This window comes from Prunus dulcis, unplaced genomic scaffold, assembly GCF_902201215.1.
Source record: "Prunus dulcis unplaced genomic scaffold, ALMONDv2, whole genome shotgun sequence".
NCBI lineage: Eukaryota > Viridiplantae > Streptophyta > Magnoliopsida > Rosales > Rosaceae > Prunus > Prunus dulcis.
The window spans coordinates 1-13,508 of NW_023010006.1; the positions used below are offsets into that span (position 1 = coordinate 1).

The following is a 13,508-nucleotide window of genomic DNA, read 5'->3' on the forward strand; positions in this document are numbered from 1 at the left end:
TTTTATTTTGGTATAAAAAGGCCCAACCCTGAACAATTGAAATTACGTGCTGCCAAAATTTCCAGCAAGCACCTTTCCAAGGTTCCTTTTAATTTCAGCCATCGAGTAACAATCTTTTGATCATGATCCTTAACTTTGTCCCAATCATATAGGATTGACCACACGGATTCTCATAATTTGTTCTTTTCTATTATATGCAGGTAGTTTCTATTATATCTTATTTTTTTATAGATCTTTATGTTTTAATCTATCCCACGTTAGTCTTGGGCAGCCTGTTGGTGTTCTACATTTTATTTTAACTAATGTGCATCTGATAATCAGCTTGCAAACACTTCAAGTTCTTATTCAACAACCCAAACCTTTAAACCTCAAATTTACAACCACCACATAAGTTAATAACCATATGCAGGCGAAATTTCCTAAGCTAATAGACCACAAAGAATCCTAATTGATCTACCTGCCAAATTATTTGAAGAGGATCTGCTTGTCACATTGAATCTCCTCCTCTGAGATGGTTACAGTTATGTACCTAAATTTATCCCTCCTTAAGTGTTTATAAAGGTCATACTGTTAATTCTACCTAACTTTCAAAACTTTAGCATGTCCTACACACAAGAAGATTTTAGAAAGAGATCACTTTTTGTTCCTTTTGTCCCCAGAACTTTTCAATTAATAGACAATTGCACACAAAATGCACCTTGTATCCATCTTCCCAAACTCTTTACTTTCATATGCTTATCAAGGGCCACAACTGAAATATAAAATTGATGTACCAGCGGGTAAAATGGAATTACTGGTCCACCAACTTAATGTCAATGTTGTTCCTCTATGCCACTAAGCATGCAGCATAGGGAATGGCCTGAAAGTAATTCAGAATAAGTTAAAGATTATAAAAGAGAGCTTGTCTTACTGAATCCAGGAGCTGATTAACACTTAGAATGTCAAGTGTATTGATGGAGAGTGATGTTTTGCGGTCTGACTGGCTTCCACTTGGTTCAGGGAAGGCTTCATCGTCTGTCAAGGAACCTGGAGGCATCACCTGAGAGAAAACCCCCTGTCATGCAACATAGTTGAAAGCCATAAAGATAGAGACACAAATAGAAGAAATCAAACCTCATCAAAATCAGGGAAGTCTATCTGGGCAAGAGGAGAACATGGTCGTGGTGTCTCCATAAATAGTGGAGCTCCTAATGGAAATGCATCATCAGGTGAAAATCCCTGTAAGAGTTCCTTCTTGATGCTAGATAATTCATCCTTTAGAGAAGAGAACAAAAAGGAAAAAGTTAAATGCTAGGGCCGTGTGTGTACATGTGAGTGTAAACATTATGCGTGAATATATTACAGATAGATAGCCAAAGCTCCAATACCTCCTAGAAAGTTAGAACTTTTTCTTCAAATAATTAACAACTTAACATTTAAGGTCTAATTTCAAATATCTGGTCAATCCTTGGACACGTTATCCTACCAAATGCATGAAGATTCAACCATGCTTATTAGTTGATAATACTAAGAAGCAGTCTCAAGCTAGGGGTGTTTATTTATTTCTAATCAATGTAACTGGAATGTGGGATATGATATAACATTAACTGGTGTCTTTGCATGTGTACGTTTGTGCACCCAATATCTTTCACCTTCCTAGTTCAACTACAGAGCAGTTTGCAGGTTTCGAACAAGGATTCTTCTTGTAAAAGGAGTCTCTTTTAGTTTTGTCTCTGTTGCCATGGACTGCTTGTCCAGAGATTGTCATTACTTCTATCATTTAAAAGAAAAACAAACACACGATATTGATCACATTAAAAAATTTATGTGGGCTCTGACGCAGGTATCATAATTTCTATTACTTTGTTAAACATCTGATGGATCCACCAAATCAAGGCTAGTTGCAATAAAACCATTAGCTTCAGAGATTATATCAGAGAACATGAATATCACCTCTGACAATTTTGCAAATTTAGTCATGAAATGGGATATCACGGTTTCTTTTAATAGTTGGTCATCTAATTCAACTGCTGACAGAGAATTAAATGTAGCAACTTCATCCTCCTGCAACGATCCATATGATATCTTCTCCTTATAAGACTCAATAGAAACTGCCTGCAGCCAGGTATCGTCGACCAACTGAAGACAGGGATCAACCTGTTAATTTTGAAAAATTCACAAAATTGACAAAAAGTCAAGCTCGACACATAAACATTCAAACAAAAAATTATGAAAAAAATGAAAGGGCCTTATTCTGAATGTTATGATATGGAAATTAACCATTTTATCTTCCAAAGATGCTTTAAAAATGGGAATAAGCTCTGGGAGGTCACCAGCCCGGGCTGAAAATACAAGCATGTATGATGCCAAGGTAAAGAGAGACCTTCTACGAGATGGATGCAAACCTCCTAAAATCAGCATGTACAAAGAACATATCAGAATATTTTCACCACAAAAAAGTTAGAAGGATATGTTCAACAAGACAAAGTTCACCACAACCTAATAGCTTAGGCTTTTGGAAAAGGAGGTCCCATGTTTGAATTCCAAAACCTCAGACCTGGTTCACATGTTAGGCTCAAAGATAGAGTACAAGAGCCTACATGTGAAGGGGTGTATCGAAATGATTGCATTCACCATGTCCACAAGCTTCACTTTTTAGAAAAATAAAAAATTTATTGGATTTCCAGTTACAAAAGCTAAGGTTTTCTCATCGATGGATATTTATTGAAATCATGAACGGATAAAGTTAGGCAAACTGATAAGTGATGCACTATTTTCTTTTTTTCTTTTTTTCGTTTTACATAAGTAATGATTTGTAAATTTTTTTTTTAAAGGCCCAAGAGGGCAATAAACCAAGTTCAAGGAATATGTAGAGAGGCCACCCATTAATACTTTCAAGAATACAACCTGCCTAGAATCATTATCTATTATTATACCACTTAAGCATATAGATTACAAGGTAAACACTGAAATAACGCTTTGTACTGAATGATCCTTACCCTCATTTGTTCTTATAATAAAACAAGAAATTAAAGCTAATAGATAACAAAAAGAAGGCTGCCCTCTAGCAAAAAATCAATCAGGCTAGTCAGGACCAGGAAAAGGACATAGAATTGTTCAAGTATCTGCACGTTAAACCTACTTTCATTTTATAGTGCTACCATTCTGATCCATTTTCTGCACCCGATAAGTAGTTACCTATCAAAAGTATCATAAGAAGATATATTTGACTTACCATCTAGATCCAACGAAATAGCCCTAATGGAGAATGCCAGCTGGAAACATCTTGCTAAAGCCATGTGACTGGAGGCCTGTCAAGAGTCAAGAGCAAATGAAACATTAGTGAGTTCAGAAAGGCCACTGAGCAAAACAAATGTATAATTTTCACACGGCAAGAAAGTCATCAAGTTAAAATGAGCTGAAAACCCAATTTTATCCCCTTTCTATGACAACTGCACTCTAGAACTCTCTCCAAAATCCAATTCATGGTACTTTCTAACTGTAAATTTCATTGCTAAACTGCAGTTTAACTCATAGGTAACCACAACCTAACATAAAAATCCACTTTACCACCTAAAGGAATGCCCAGTTTTGGTTGTTACATAACCCAAGTCACCAATTTGCATCCCAAAGTGTTGCTCTGTCTCTTGGAGGAATGAATTTCTATTTCAGCACAGCTTTCAAAATTTTATCCTTTAAACCTCATAAAGCCCTCTCTAGTCATCTGACACCACAAATCTTCTAAACTTTTTTTTAAATTTTTTTATTTTACCTCTTTATTCTGATATCTAGGTTTGCAGATAAGATGAAAGATGATGGCAATCAAGGTAGTTAGGCAACATGACAATGGCAGATCTGGAGGAGCCATGTCCTTTATACGGTATAGAGGAGCAGATGAGACTGAAGTGCGATGGTGCTTTTTTTTTTTGGGTCAAGGAAGTGTGGTGGTGCTATGTCCTCCCATTTTTGGTCCTTTCTATGCATATGTTCAGATCGGTCCATTTCCATGGAGCCTTTGTACATAACCAAAGAAGATGGACTCTCAACCTTTTAGAATCTTCTTTTGAGGGTCTTTACTCGATGTAGGTTATACCCAGAACCTCTTATGATAGTCTGAACTTGGAAAATGTACAAAAGTATACAGAATGTATTTAAGCGGATTCTAACGCTGCAGATTCCATAGAGAAACTGATAGCCATTGACAAGTGAGCCCAAATGTACTTAGGCATGCACACATATATCATCACTACATCTGACAATTACACTTATTTTCATAAGTGATCATTTGTTTATTCAAAGAAGCCAGGATAAACCTGGGAAGCAGATTACAAATACAACGCAATATGAACTATTAGAGACTTTATTTTCACTAAGAATTTTTTGACAAAAATACAAGGAAGCAGGGTCAGGAGTATCCAAAAGTGCACCATTTAAACGATAAGAAACGGTGTTAGGAAATAATCATAAAATATAATATACCCAAGATCTGACCTTTGATCGTGTGAACAGTAAAGCAACATTATAAGTGTGGGCCATTGCCTCAAAATTTTCAGGAGTATTCGTTGCAGATGTTGCCTGAACCCAAATCGATGAAAGCAGAAGACTCACTTGGTGACTACTTAACCGAAGGGAAGTTAGTTCCTGGAAGTTTTCAGATAAGATATTTAATTAGATTTGAATTAAATACTTACCCTTAACAAAAACACAGAATTTGGACTTATTAAATTGATAGACTGAGTTTAAGATCGCATACTGTTCTTCCACAAGTCAAACCACTCTTGAAGCTGTAAGATTGACCAAATTGTTTCTCATAGACATCTGATAATTCACATCCCTCTTTCTCCAGTTCTCCATTCAACGGTACTCCTGTGTCTTTCCCTTCATCCTGAATAGAGAAACTTCCATCCTTTACCTTCTGCAATGTAGAAACAGATGCTGAAACAGCTTGCAAAGGGTTCATTTTCTGCTCTAACCAAGGAGCAACCAGAGATGGCATAAGCACCATAGAGAAAATGCTGTGTGCTCCAACTCGTGTTTCATGGTCTGGGTGGCCCATTGCTAGGAGTAATTGGTGAAATAGAGCATCAGGAAAAGCCTGAACAGGTTATGAGTATAAAACACTTAGACGGTTTAACATGATTAGAAAATGAAGTAGTATAGTGCAACAAAGAAAGTGGCCTTGCCTTCTTGTGATATGATACATTAGGAACAGAAGATATCATCTTTGCAGTTAGATAAACAGCAGAGATTGTCGTCCTAGCTACAACTGTATTAGTTGGAATATTCTCTAGCACCACAGCCATCTTATCAAGTATGGGTCCCACATCTCCAACCTGTGAATCAGAAACAGTATTACTGAGTGTACCAACACAGAAAAAGTGGTTTGTTCCTACCCAAAAGCAAAACAAATACAATAATAAATGCAACACATAAAAACCAATAACATGCTTGTTCATGACCGGTATCCACTGAAGTCTGTTTGATTTCCAAGTATATTTTGTATTTTGTATTTCCAATCTGAATAAATAGCATGAAAAGACCAGTCCCTAAACTCCGGAAACCAAAGCCCACAAGATGGCCAAAAAAAACAAACACTGTCCAACTAAAGGTCCACATCCCCCCTCCCTCCCTAAACCCCACTCCTCCCTTCAACAACAAAAAAAGAACTTAAACTTCTCACACAAATTATCACAAGATCCCAATTGTCCAACTCAAACTGGTCTTTCTCATTAATCTCATCCACAAGGACTGTGCAACTGGGCAGTGGAGCAACATATGGTTCAAACTTTCTGCATCACTTTTGCACATCACAAACTAATAAGGAGACAGACACAGATTGGGTCCCCTCCTTTTCACCATGTCTCAGGCACTCACCTTTCCATGAGCAATAATCCAAGCTAAAACTCGTGTCTTAGGCCCTTAGGTGGTACTTTGGCTTTCCAACTGCTTGAGAGGGCCCAGAAAGAAAGAGAACAAGATTTGCAAGAGAAAACTCATGAAGAATCCACCCTCCATAATTTTTTTTCATGCCTAAATGGACCAGCCACATTTTCTTGGACAGATAACTCCCTACTTTTTTATCATTCAAGTTTCGCCATCTGAAAATAAAGGAATAGTAGAAGAAGAGGGACTCAAGCATAAACTAGGAATGGAATTGTGACGTGATGTTACTCATTTTGGGACAAAATTAGTTAAACATCTTTTACACAAGGCCTGCCTTGTGAAAACTTTGTATTTTTGTTCCTGGTTAAGAGCAACTACCTTTGATAGCAAAGGAGATGGCAAAGGATATTCAGGTGCAGGTCATTATCATGCAACCAAGGATGACTAAGATTATGAATACAGAGAACAGCAGGATGAGTAAATACGCAGAAACTTTTAAAGGGGAAAAAATAAGTAGATAGAATAACTAAGAATCTGAGTACACTACAAGGAGTAGAAATGAACGGGAAACTTGACCCTAGAAATAGATTGACTGAACACATGGTAAAATGGGAGACAGAGACCAATTAAATAAATTGAGAACGAGAAAACAGGGTCAAAATATAAACAAATATGATATACGAACAAAACTCATGCACGTATCTGAATGTGACCACGTATGTGTCCAATCAGATTAGAGTAGACGAACTCAAGTGACACCATACATCTGATGTTCGTTTGATCAAGGCCGATCATCCCCTTTAGAAATGATGAGATCAACATCCCTAAAATTCAGAATGCATGAATTTGCATGTAGGCATGCATGACCAAAATATCAGGAATGTGATCCACGAGCTTAGAAATGGGATCACAGTGGCGTGGAGGCCAAGACCTATCTGCAAGCCTACACATAGGGATTGATTGCAGAAATCCAGGTATGCAACATAGAACCTTAGAATCACTCAAATGCTCACTTGACACTGACTTGAGCATTGGAGTGTCTTGTGTTGGTGCCCATCCTCTTTCAAATAGAAGCTACAAAAGTTGAACATCTGCAAAGACCTTCGATTCCACAAAAGTTTGATAAATCCAACTCTTTAGTTAACTTTTTCTGAACCAACACTAGATTTGATAATTCCACTTCCTTACCAAAAAAGTTAAACCTGCAAAGATGAATCATGAACCTTTGGTTTTAACCCTCCTTGAAACTAGTGGTCCTCCTGAGATTCAAGAAAATTGACTGTGTTCCTTAATCCCTCGGCTTGTGTGTGTGAGGGGGGGGGTCAGATTCCAAAACCCAAAAGATTGCTCATCTCTCGAACCTTTCTTAACCAAACAATGAAAGGGAAGGATTATCGCATCCCTTCCTTTCAAATCACCTAAAATAAAGAAAGTGCAGGTTAAACAACAAATAACTAACACTCATAGGACCAAAAGACGCCTCATGAAAATGAGATGCTTAGTCCAGGGCTTCTTCACCAAAGGACAATTCTTCTCTAGCCAAGTTTTGGCTATTGCATCATATAGTCAAAATAACAAGTGCTTATACAATTCTAGAAAGGGCTCACTAATTGAACCGACAAAAACGCCAGGGTATTTTAGGATGCAGAAGCTACGCCCTCATTGTGTAATCTATATCGCCAGTTGATTACCACACGAGAGAGAGAGAGAGAGAGAGTAAAACAACATACTTGAACAAACAAAAATACCTCATGAAATTTCCCCTAAACTTTCATTTCTGCATCCATGAAGATTCTTACAAAATAGTCATAGAATTCTTGAGTTCTTTTACAATATATTTGAAAGTGACAAACCTTATTTGATAGCTGTGAGATACATCTTTCTAGTGCCGACAGAAGATCTGGGTTCCATTTATCTGTACTCCCAGGGCTCGATACCTCAGCTTGATTTTGCAGGCATTTTCGTAAATGTTTTATCAGGTCGGATATTGCACCAGTAATCGCAACTGATGCCTGCTGCTTAGCACCTTGTGCTATTTGTGTGGTGACATTAACAATATCAGCTTGTAGGCGAGGTTGTTTGACAACATTCTTGTGATCCAAATGCTTGACCAATATATGTAATAACAAATGGGAATTATCTCCTGATGTTCAAGTAAACCGCATATATCAATTATATCCACACATGATGTCTAAAAGAAAAAAAATAAAGCACAAAATCCAAACCTGATTCCTCCAGAAGTGACTGCAGATACATCAAAACATGATAGGCAAGTGGTTGATCTGGGGACCAATGGTTCTCAGCATCAAAACTTTGAAAAAGCGGTTCAAGCACTCGACGCACTGTTGTAGCTTCCTTCGCCAATCTGGCTATATTACGCAAGCAAACCCTAGACCAGTAAGAGGGACTCTTGTTGGCATCGCTGAGAAAATGGCACAAGAAACAAATAATGTTATGGCAAGATAAACTGTTTCCTAGTGACACATGAAAGAGATTATAGGAAAAACAAAACTAACATTGTGGGATCCAAATCAGCGTTTTTCAGGTTTGGAAGTGAAGGAACCTTCTGACTAATAACTGGAAAAGATGAATCATGAACTTCTGCTTTAAGCACTCCTTGAACCCACTGGTCCTGAGACACAGAATATTGTCTGTCTTCCGTCGCACTCCCAGGTTTAGTATGGATATCCGCGTAGTTATCCAAAGTCACTGATATGATCTATTCCAGAACAGAGAAGAAGTTTCAAATTGATAGCAAAGTCAACTGCACTCATTTGGCCATGTTTCAAAGACTGAACTATACTTCGTAGAACACATCCAAAAGAGAAAATTACTTTTCATGATAGCCAAACTATCACATTCCTTGCTCAAGTCAAAATTGGAAATAACAGGTGCAACATGAGGTTCAGATTACTCACAGTGTCAAAGTCCATTGAAATATGAGAGTGCTCACCCATGAACCACACCTACAAAGAAATAGTGAAGTACAAAGAAAAGGAGAAATCATAATGTGCGAGATAACATAATCAGGTTTTCTAAGTCAACTGACCAAAGATGACAACAAAACGAAGAAAAAGAACACATGGTCTATGAAAGGATGATGATAACTAGCAAATCAAAATATCAAATGATAAGTCAGAAAAAGTGCACAATAAATATACATCTCTGTACAGAAGCAATTAGTAAAACAAATGAAAACTCTGTAAGCAGTCAACTCTCATCAATCAAAGTCAGAGTTAACACTATTGCACGTAAACACCGTTATCGACATTCTTAGTTTCTTAGTTCATCAGTTTATTATGCCAGCATTAATGATGCATAGGGAAGAGTTTTATCATTAAATGAAGGGCCATAAAGTCAGTCATTCAAAACCAAACAGTCGTCACTCAATCCACCAATTTGGGTCGCAATCCAGATCGGGATTCAGATGAGGAACCTGCGACCCCGGTAACTATGGGTAAGACGGAGAGTGGGAAGAGGATTGTGCTGGTGGGTGGTGCGGATAGAGGGAGAGAGAGGAGTGGAGAGAGAGTAAGCGAAGGAAAGTGAAAGGTTGAGTAACTAGCTGCTAACATTAATTGTCGTGGCATTTACACATCAGTTGGTACCAAAACGGTGGTCTCCCTCAGTTTAAGTAATGTAAATGCCACACATAATTTCATTATTTCTTCCCTTTAGTAATGATTTTAAATTTTCCAATCTTAAATGTTTTCCTACGACTGGTGGCGAGAGAGAGAGAGAGAGAGAGAGAGAGAGAGAGAGTAAGCCAACTCTAAAAGGTTTTTAATATAGTACAACTCTAATTATAATAGGAAACTCAATAACAACCAAATCACTTAATTTAAGAAACCAGATTACTTAACATAAAGAAACCAAATCAGCCACCTACAATAAATAGGAAACCAAACATTCTAACTACGTTAAAATCCTAATTATAACATACTTTAACAATAACAACTGTTAAGTATGGGAATAGTGAACATCACAAGAGATTAATGTACTTCTTAAAATTAAAATAATCTAAAAGGAGAATGCAAAAATAATTACTAATGACATGAGACGTACATATATGATACATGTACATATGGTTATGACCATTAATACATATGTTTGGGTACTTTTACAAAGATCGAGTCTGAACGTAAACATGCATGCATGTATCCCCAAATTCATATGAGATTAAAGCTAAGCTAGAAAAAGGGAATGTACCATAAAAGCCAGAGATTGCAGTCCGGCTGAACGAAGACGTAGAGCTCTTTCATTATCTCCCACTTCTTGAGCCATTTGACAAAGTTTAGGAATAAGGCCCTCTAGGCTGAACATATGTGTACTATCAATCTACACATTTATTTGAAAGTGTCAGTTTCAATCAACAAATGGAAAAAGTAAAGCATAGGATCTATGACATCATGACATAACACATATACAGTAAACCTAGAGACAATAAAACTCGTCACACAATGGTCTAAAGTAATCCAAGCAATATGCAACAGGTCCTTGTACATCATATACAATTTCAGAATCGGGTAATCTGATGTGCAGACATTCCCTTCAACCACCACATTTCTTTCATTGTCAACATTGAGAACATCACCGAGACTGCTATCTCCTTTCAATAACTACAAACTTCATTCATGAAGTGGTGAATTTTCTACGGGACCCATTTAAAAGCCCTTACATGCAAAGCTACCAAGTATAATATACCCCAAAGTCTAAACTTCTCCTCTGTATTTATCATTTACCTGGCTATTTATAAAGTCAACGAGAGTATTACAACCTAGAATCCGCATTTCATCATGTCGATTTTGTTCCAAAAGAATCCGAACAATTCCTAGTAAACTACTGGCAAATAGTGGCCTGCAACCATTGAAGAGCACAAATGAATTAACAAAACAACATAGTGAACTAAGCATATAAGAGCATCTAATGTCAAAATATGAACTTTTTATACGGGATAAACATATAAATATCAGAACAAGCATAAGAAAGGTTGGTTATGAACTATCTCAGTCTCACCCTTTTCGCATGAATGATGCTTTCCCCCTTGATGCATAAGTTAATTCATAAACATGATCAAAATACTGAAACGAATGTAGACTTTTGGAAAATTAATAATAGTTTAATTTTTGGGGCAAGTGTTTCTGGGTGTCTGCACATGATGCAATGGTATCCATGTTGTAGTCAACTAGATAATACACTTTCCCTGGTATAAGGTTATCTTTCATGATTTTGAAGCTTAGCTTACTGAAATCCCAATCCATTATAAGATTAAGCTACTTCAGACTTACATTTGCTCCTTACATGATGATAGCAACTTCCTATAAATGCATAGCACCACTTTAACAGACCCAAAGTGCTCATTTCGCAAATCCTTGTAACATCTTTGCTCTAGGCTATCAGTGATCTGTGCGGAGAAAGATTGAAAGACATAAGATGGAATAGAAGACATTTCTTCTTATAAGTAGGCACTTAAACCAAATGTTTACAATCGGGCATGAATCATGATTTTTGCATCATTCAACAGAATTTGAAAACCAACAAATTTTCTTAATATCTGAGTCTAGTGCCATTTCAAACAGTTTACAAACCAAAATTAGAACTTGTCTCAAATACAACTAGCCATAGAAAATCAAACAGAATCTTTGTGAAATGGAAGGAATGAAGTATTCAATTAGAAAACATTATGTGGTAGTTTTGAATTTCAAACTCTACACCAGAACTCGTCAAAGAGACTACAAGAAATCCAAAAGCACCTTGGGAATTCGCAGTGGGTTCTTCAAAGCATATTCACAAAGTTTCCCAATTTTCCTGTCATTTGGTTCAGCATCCTGCCAGGTATATATTTCAGAATAAGCAATAAATCAGGTGTGAAAACCATCAAAACGGCATGGATTTAAAGAAGAAAAAAATTGCTAGCATGAAGCTAACATTTCTCAACAAAGCTTCAACTTATTCAAAGTCTCAACTAAGACCTACAAAACAACTTATCAAAGAAGTCGTGGTTGCAGTAGTAGCAACAGAAATGAAGCTTACAGTGATTATCCTTTGCATGGTTTGACAACACAGTCTCCATTCCTATTAAATCTATATACAAGACTAGTGATCTAACTCATAAGCACCAAAGTATCACCTTGTCAAAAATCATAGAACCACCACTGAGCAACTAAGAAGTCACTTCATACATAAGTAGTTCTAAAACTGATAATTCAACCCAAACTTCTTCTGCCAGAGAAAGTATCCATCTTTTTAAAACGAGATTGCATAGCGTAAGCTGAGAATTAACCTGATTACGAGGGAAGATATCAGTGAGCAACTTCTTGTAGCGTTTCACGGGCTGTCTTGACCTTGCACGCATTGAAGGACAGAAGAAGCAGAGGTTCCCGCAGGCGGGCACAATCCGCCTCGACATAACCCCCATTGTTTAACGAAAATAAATTCAAACCCCTCTCTACACCAAAAAAATCAAACTCAAAATCAAAACTTCATATATACAATTTTGCAGAAAACTCAACAACCCGTATGATCAAATACATCTAAAATTCATATGAACTTTCAAACCAATGTCTTCTCATAGTCTTGTCAAAAAAGTCCAAAGCAAAAGCTCAAAACCCAGTTCAGCTTAGCAGCATTGGAGGCGTTTGTAAGTTCCCAAATGCGTTTTGAACGTCTTAAGAATTAAAACGACCGACAAATTGAAGGCTCAAGATAGTTCAGAATTCAGAAAAAAATAGTAACTCCAACAAATTGAAGCCAAATTCCCAAAGACAAACCGATACATACCAATTCTAAACGCAGATAATTCCACTTTTTGGCACAATTAATGGCTTGCGATCGCGATCTAGAGTACCGAGGACGCCAAAAGTTGACAAAAACAACGTTTCAAATTTAATTGTAATATCAATTTATTTCCAGAACATTCATGTGAAAAATAATTGGAATTATTAATTGAAAAAAAAATGGTGAATTTACCTTAGAATATAGCCAAGGGGGAGGCAGAGACGTCAAATCCCCCCAGGCTTTGTCTTTTCTCTTTCTCGGGCATTAATATGAGAAAAAATGTCTGTTAAATTGGATATTGGTTCCTTGTGCAATGATTACAAAATAAATCAAACAAATTATTATAAAACTGCCTTTTCTTATTCCTTATTAACAAACTTTTTTTATATTTTTCTTTTAATATTTTTTTATACTTTTCTTTTAATATTTTTTTATACAAGCAACATTAGGTATAGAAGAATCGAACTTAAGATCTCAGTGCTAAGGGTAAGTGCTATCAAGCTACAAGTCCCTTGTGTGTTTCTATATGATATCAAAACTTGAAATCCTATTTAGTAAATTTGTGTATTATATAAGGGTGTAATTTCAAATAAATTTTAATTTTCATATATTCTTTAGTAGTATAATAAATAAATTTGGAGGAATTTGACAGAAATTGAAAAGTGTCTTTATGTTTCTTAATTGAAAACTACAATAATAAAATGTGTAAAATTAAAACTACGAGAACCAAAGTAATAAAATCAGCATGGACCAAAAGTTACTTTTGATCTTTACATTTCGATCATTCACATTGTGTTCTCAGATAATTTTAAATTTTAAAAAGTACTATAATTTTATAATAATGCCCAACTTTTCCGTTCTTTTTTTCC

General features: G+C 36.4%; 1 protein-coding gene across 3 annotated transcripts; it reads right to left on the reverse strand.

The window, feature by feature from the left end:
• Positions 1–865: 865 nt before the first annotated feature.
• On the reverse strand, positions 866–12,948 carry LOC117612418 (protein SEMI-ROLLED LEAF 2-like). 3 transcript variants are annotated; one of them, XM_034341101.1, is made up of 19 exons: positions 12,832–12,948; positions 12,643–12,700; positions 12,146–12,310; positions 11,616–11,690; positions 11,151–11,266; positions 10,605–10,719; positions 10,072–10,200; positions 8,781–8,828; positions 8,379–8,581; positions 8,088–8,284; positions 7,716–8,005; positions 5,163–5,312; positions 4,733–5,074; positions 4,471–4,620; positions 3,215–3,290; positions 2,260–2,387; positions 1,933–2,136; positions 1,114–1,254; positions 866–1,039 (listed from the first exon to the last, which is right to left on the reverse strand). In XM_034341101.1, exons 3-19 carry the CDS (start codon positions 12,278–12,280, stop codon positions 881–883), a joined length of 2,658 nt encoding a protein of 885 aa, XP_034196992.1. In that variant the 5' UTR covers positions 12,281–12,310; positions 12,643–12,700; positions 12,832–12,948; the 3' UTR covers positions 866–880. The 3 variants fall into 3 exon arrangements, with proteins under 3 accessions (XP_034196992.1, XP_034196993.1, XP_034196994.1); XM_034341102.1 differs by lacking the exon at positions 12,643–12,700 and having other exon boundaries at positions 12,832–12,941; XM_034341103.1 differs by lacking the exons at positions 11,616–11,690; positions 12,146–12,310; positions 12,643–12,700; positions 12,832–12,948 and having other exon boundaries at positions 11,164–11,268.
• Between the last annotated feature and the right edge of the window lie 560 nt (positions 12,949–13,508).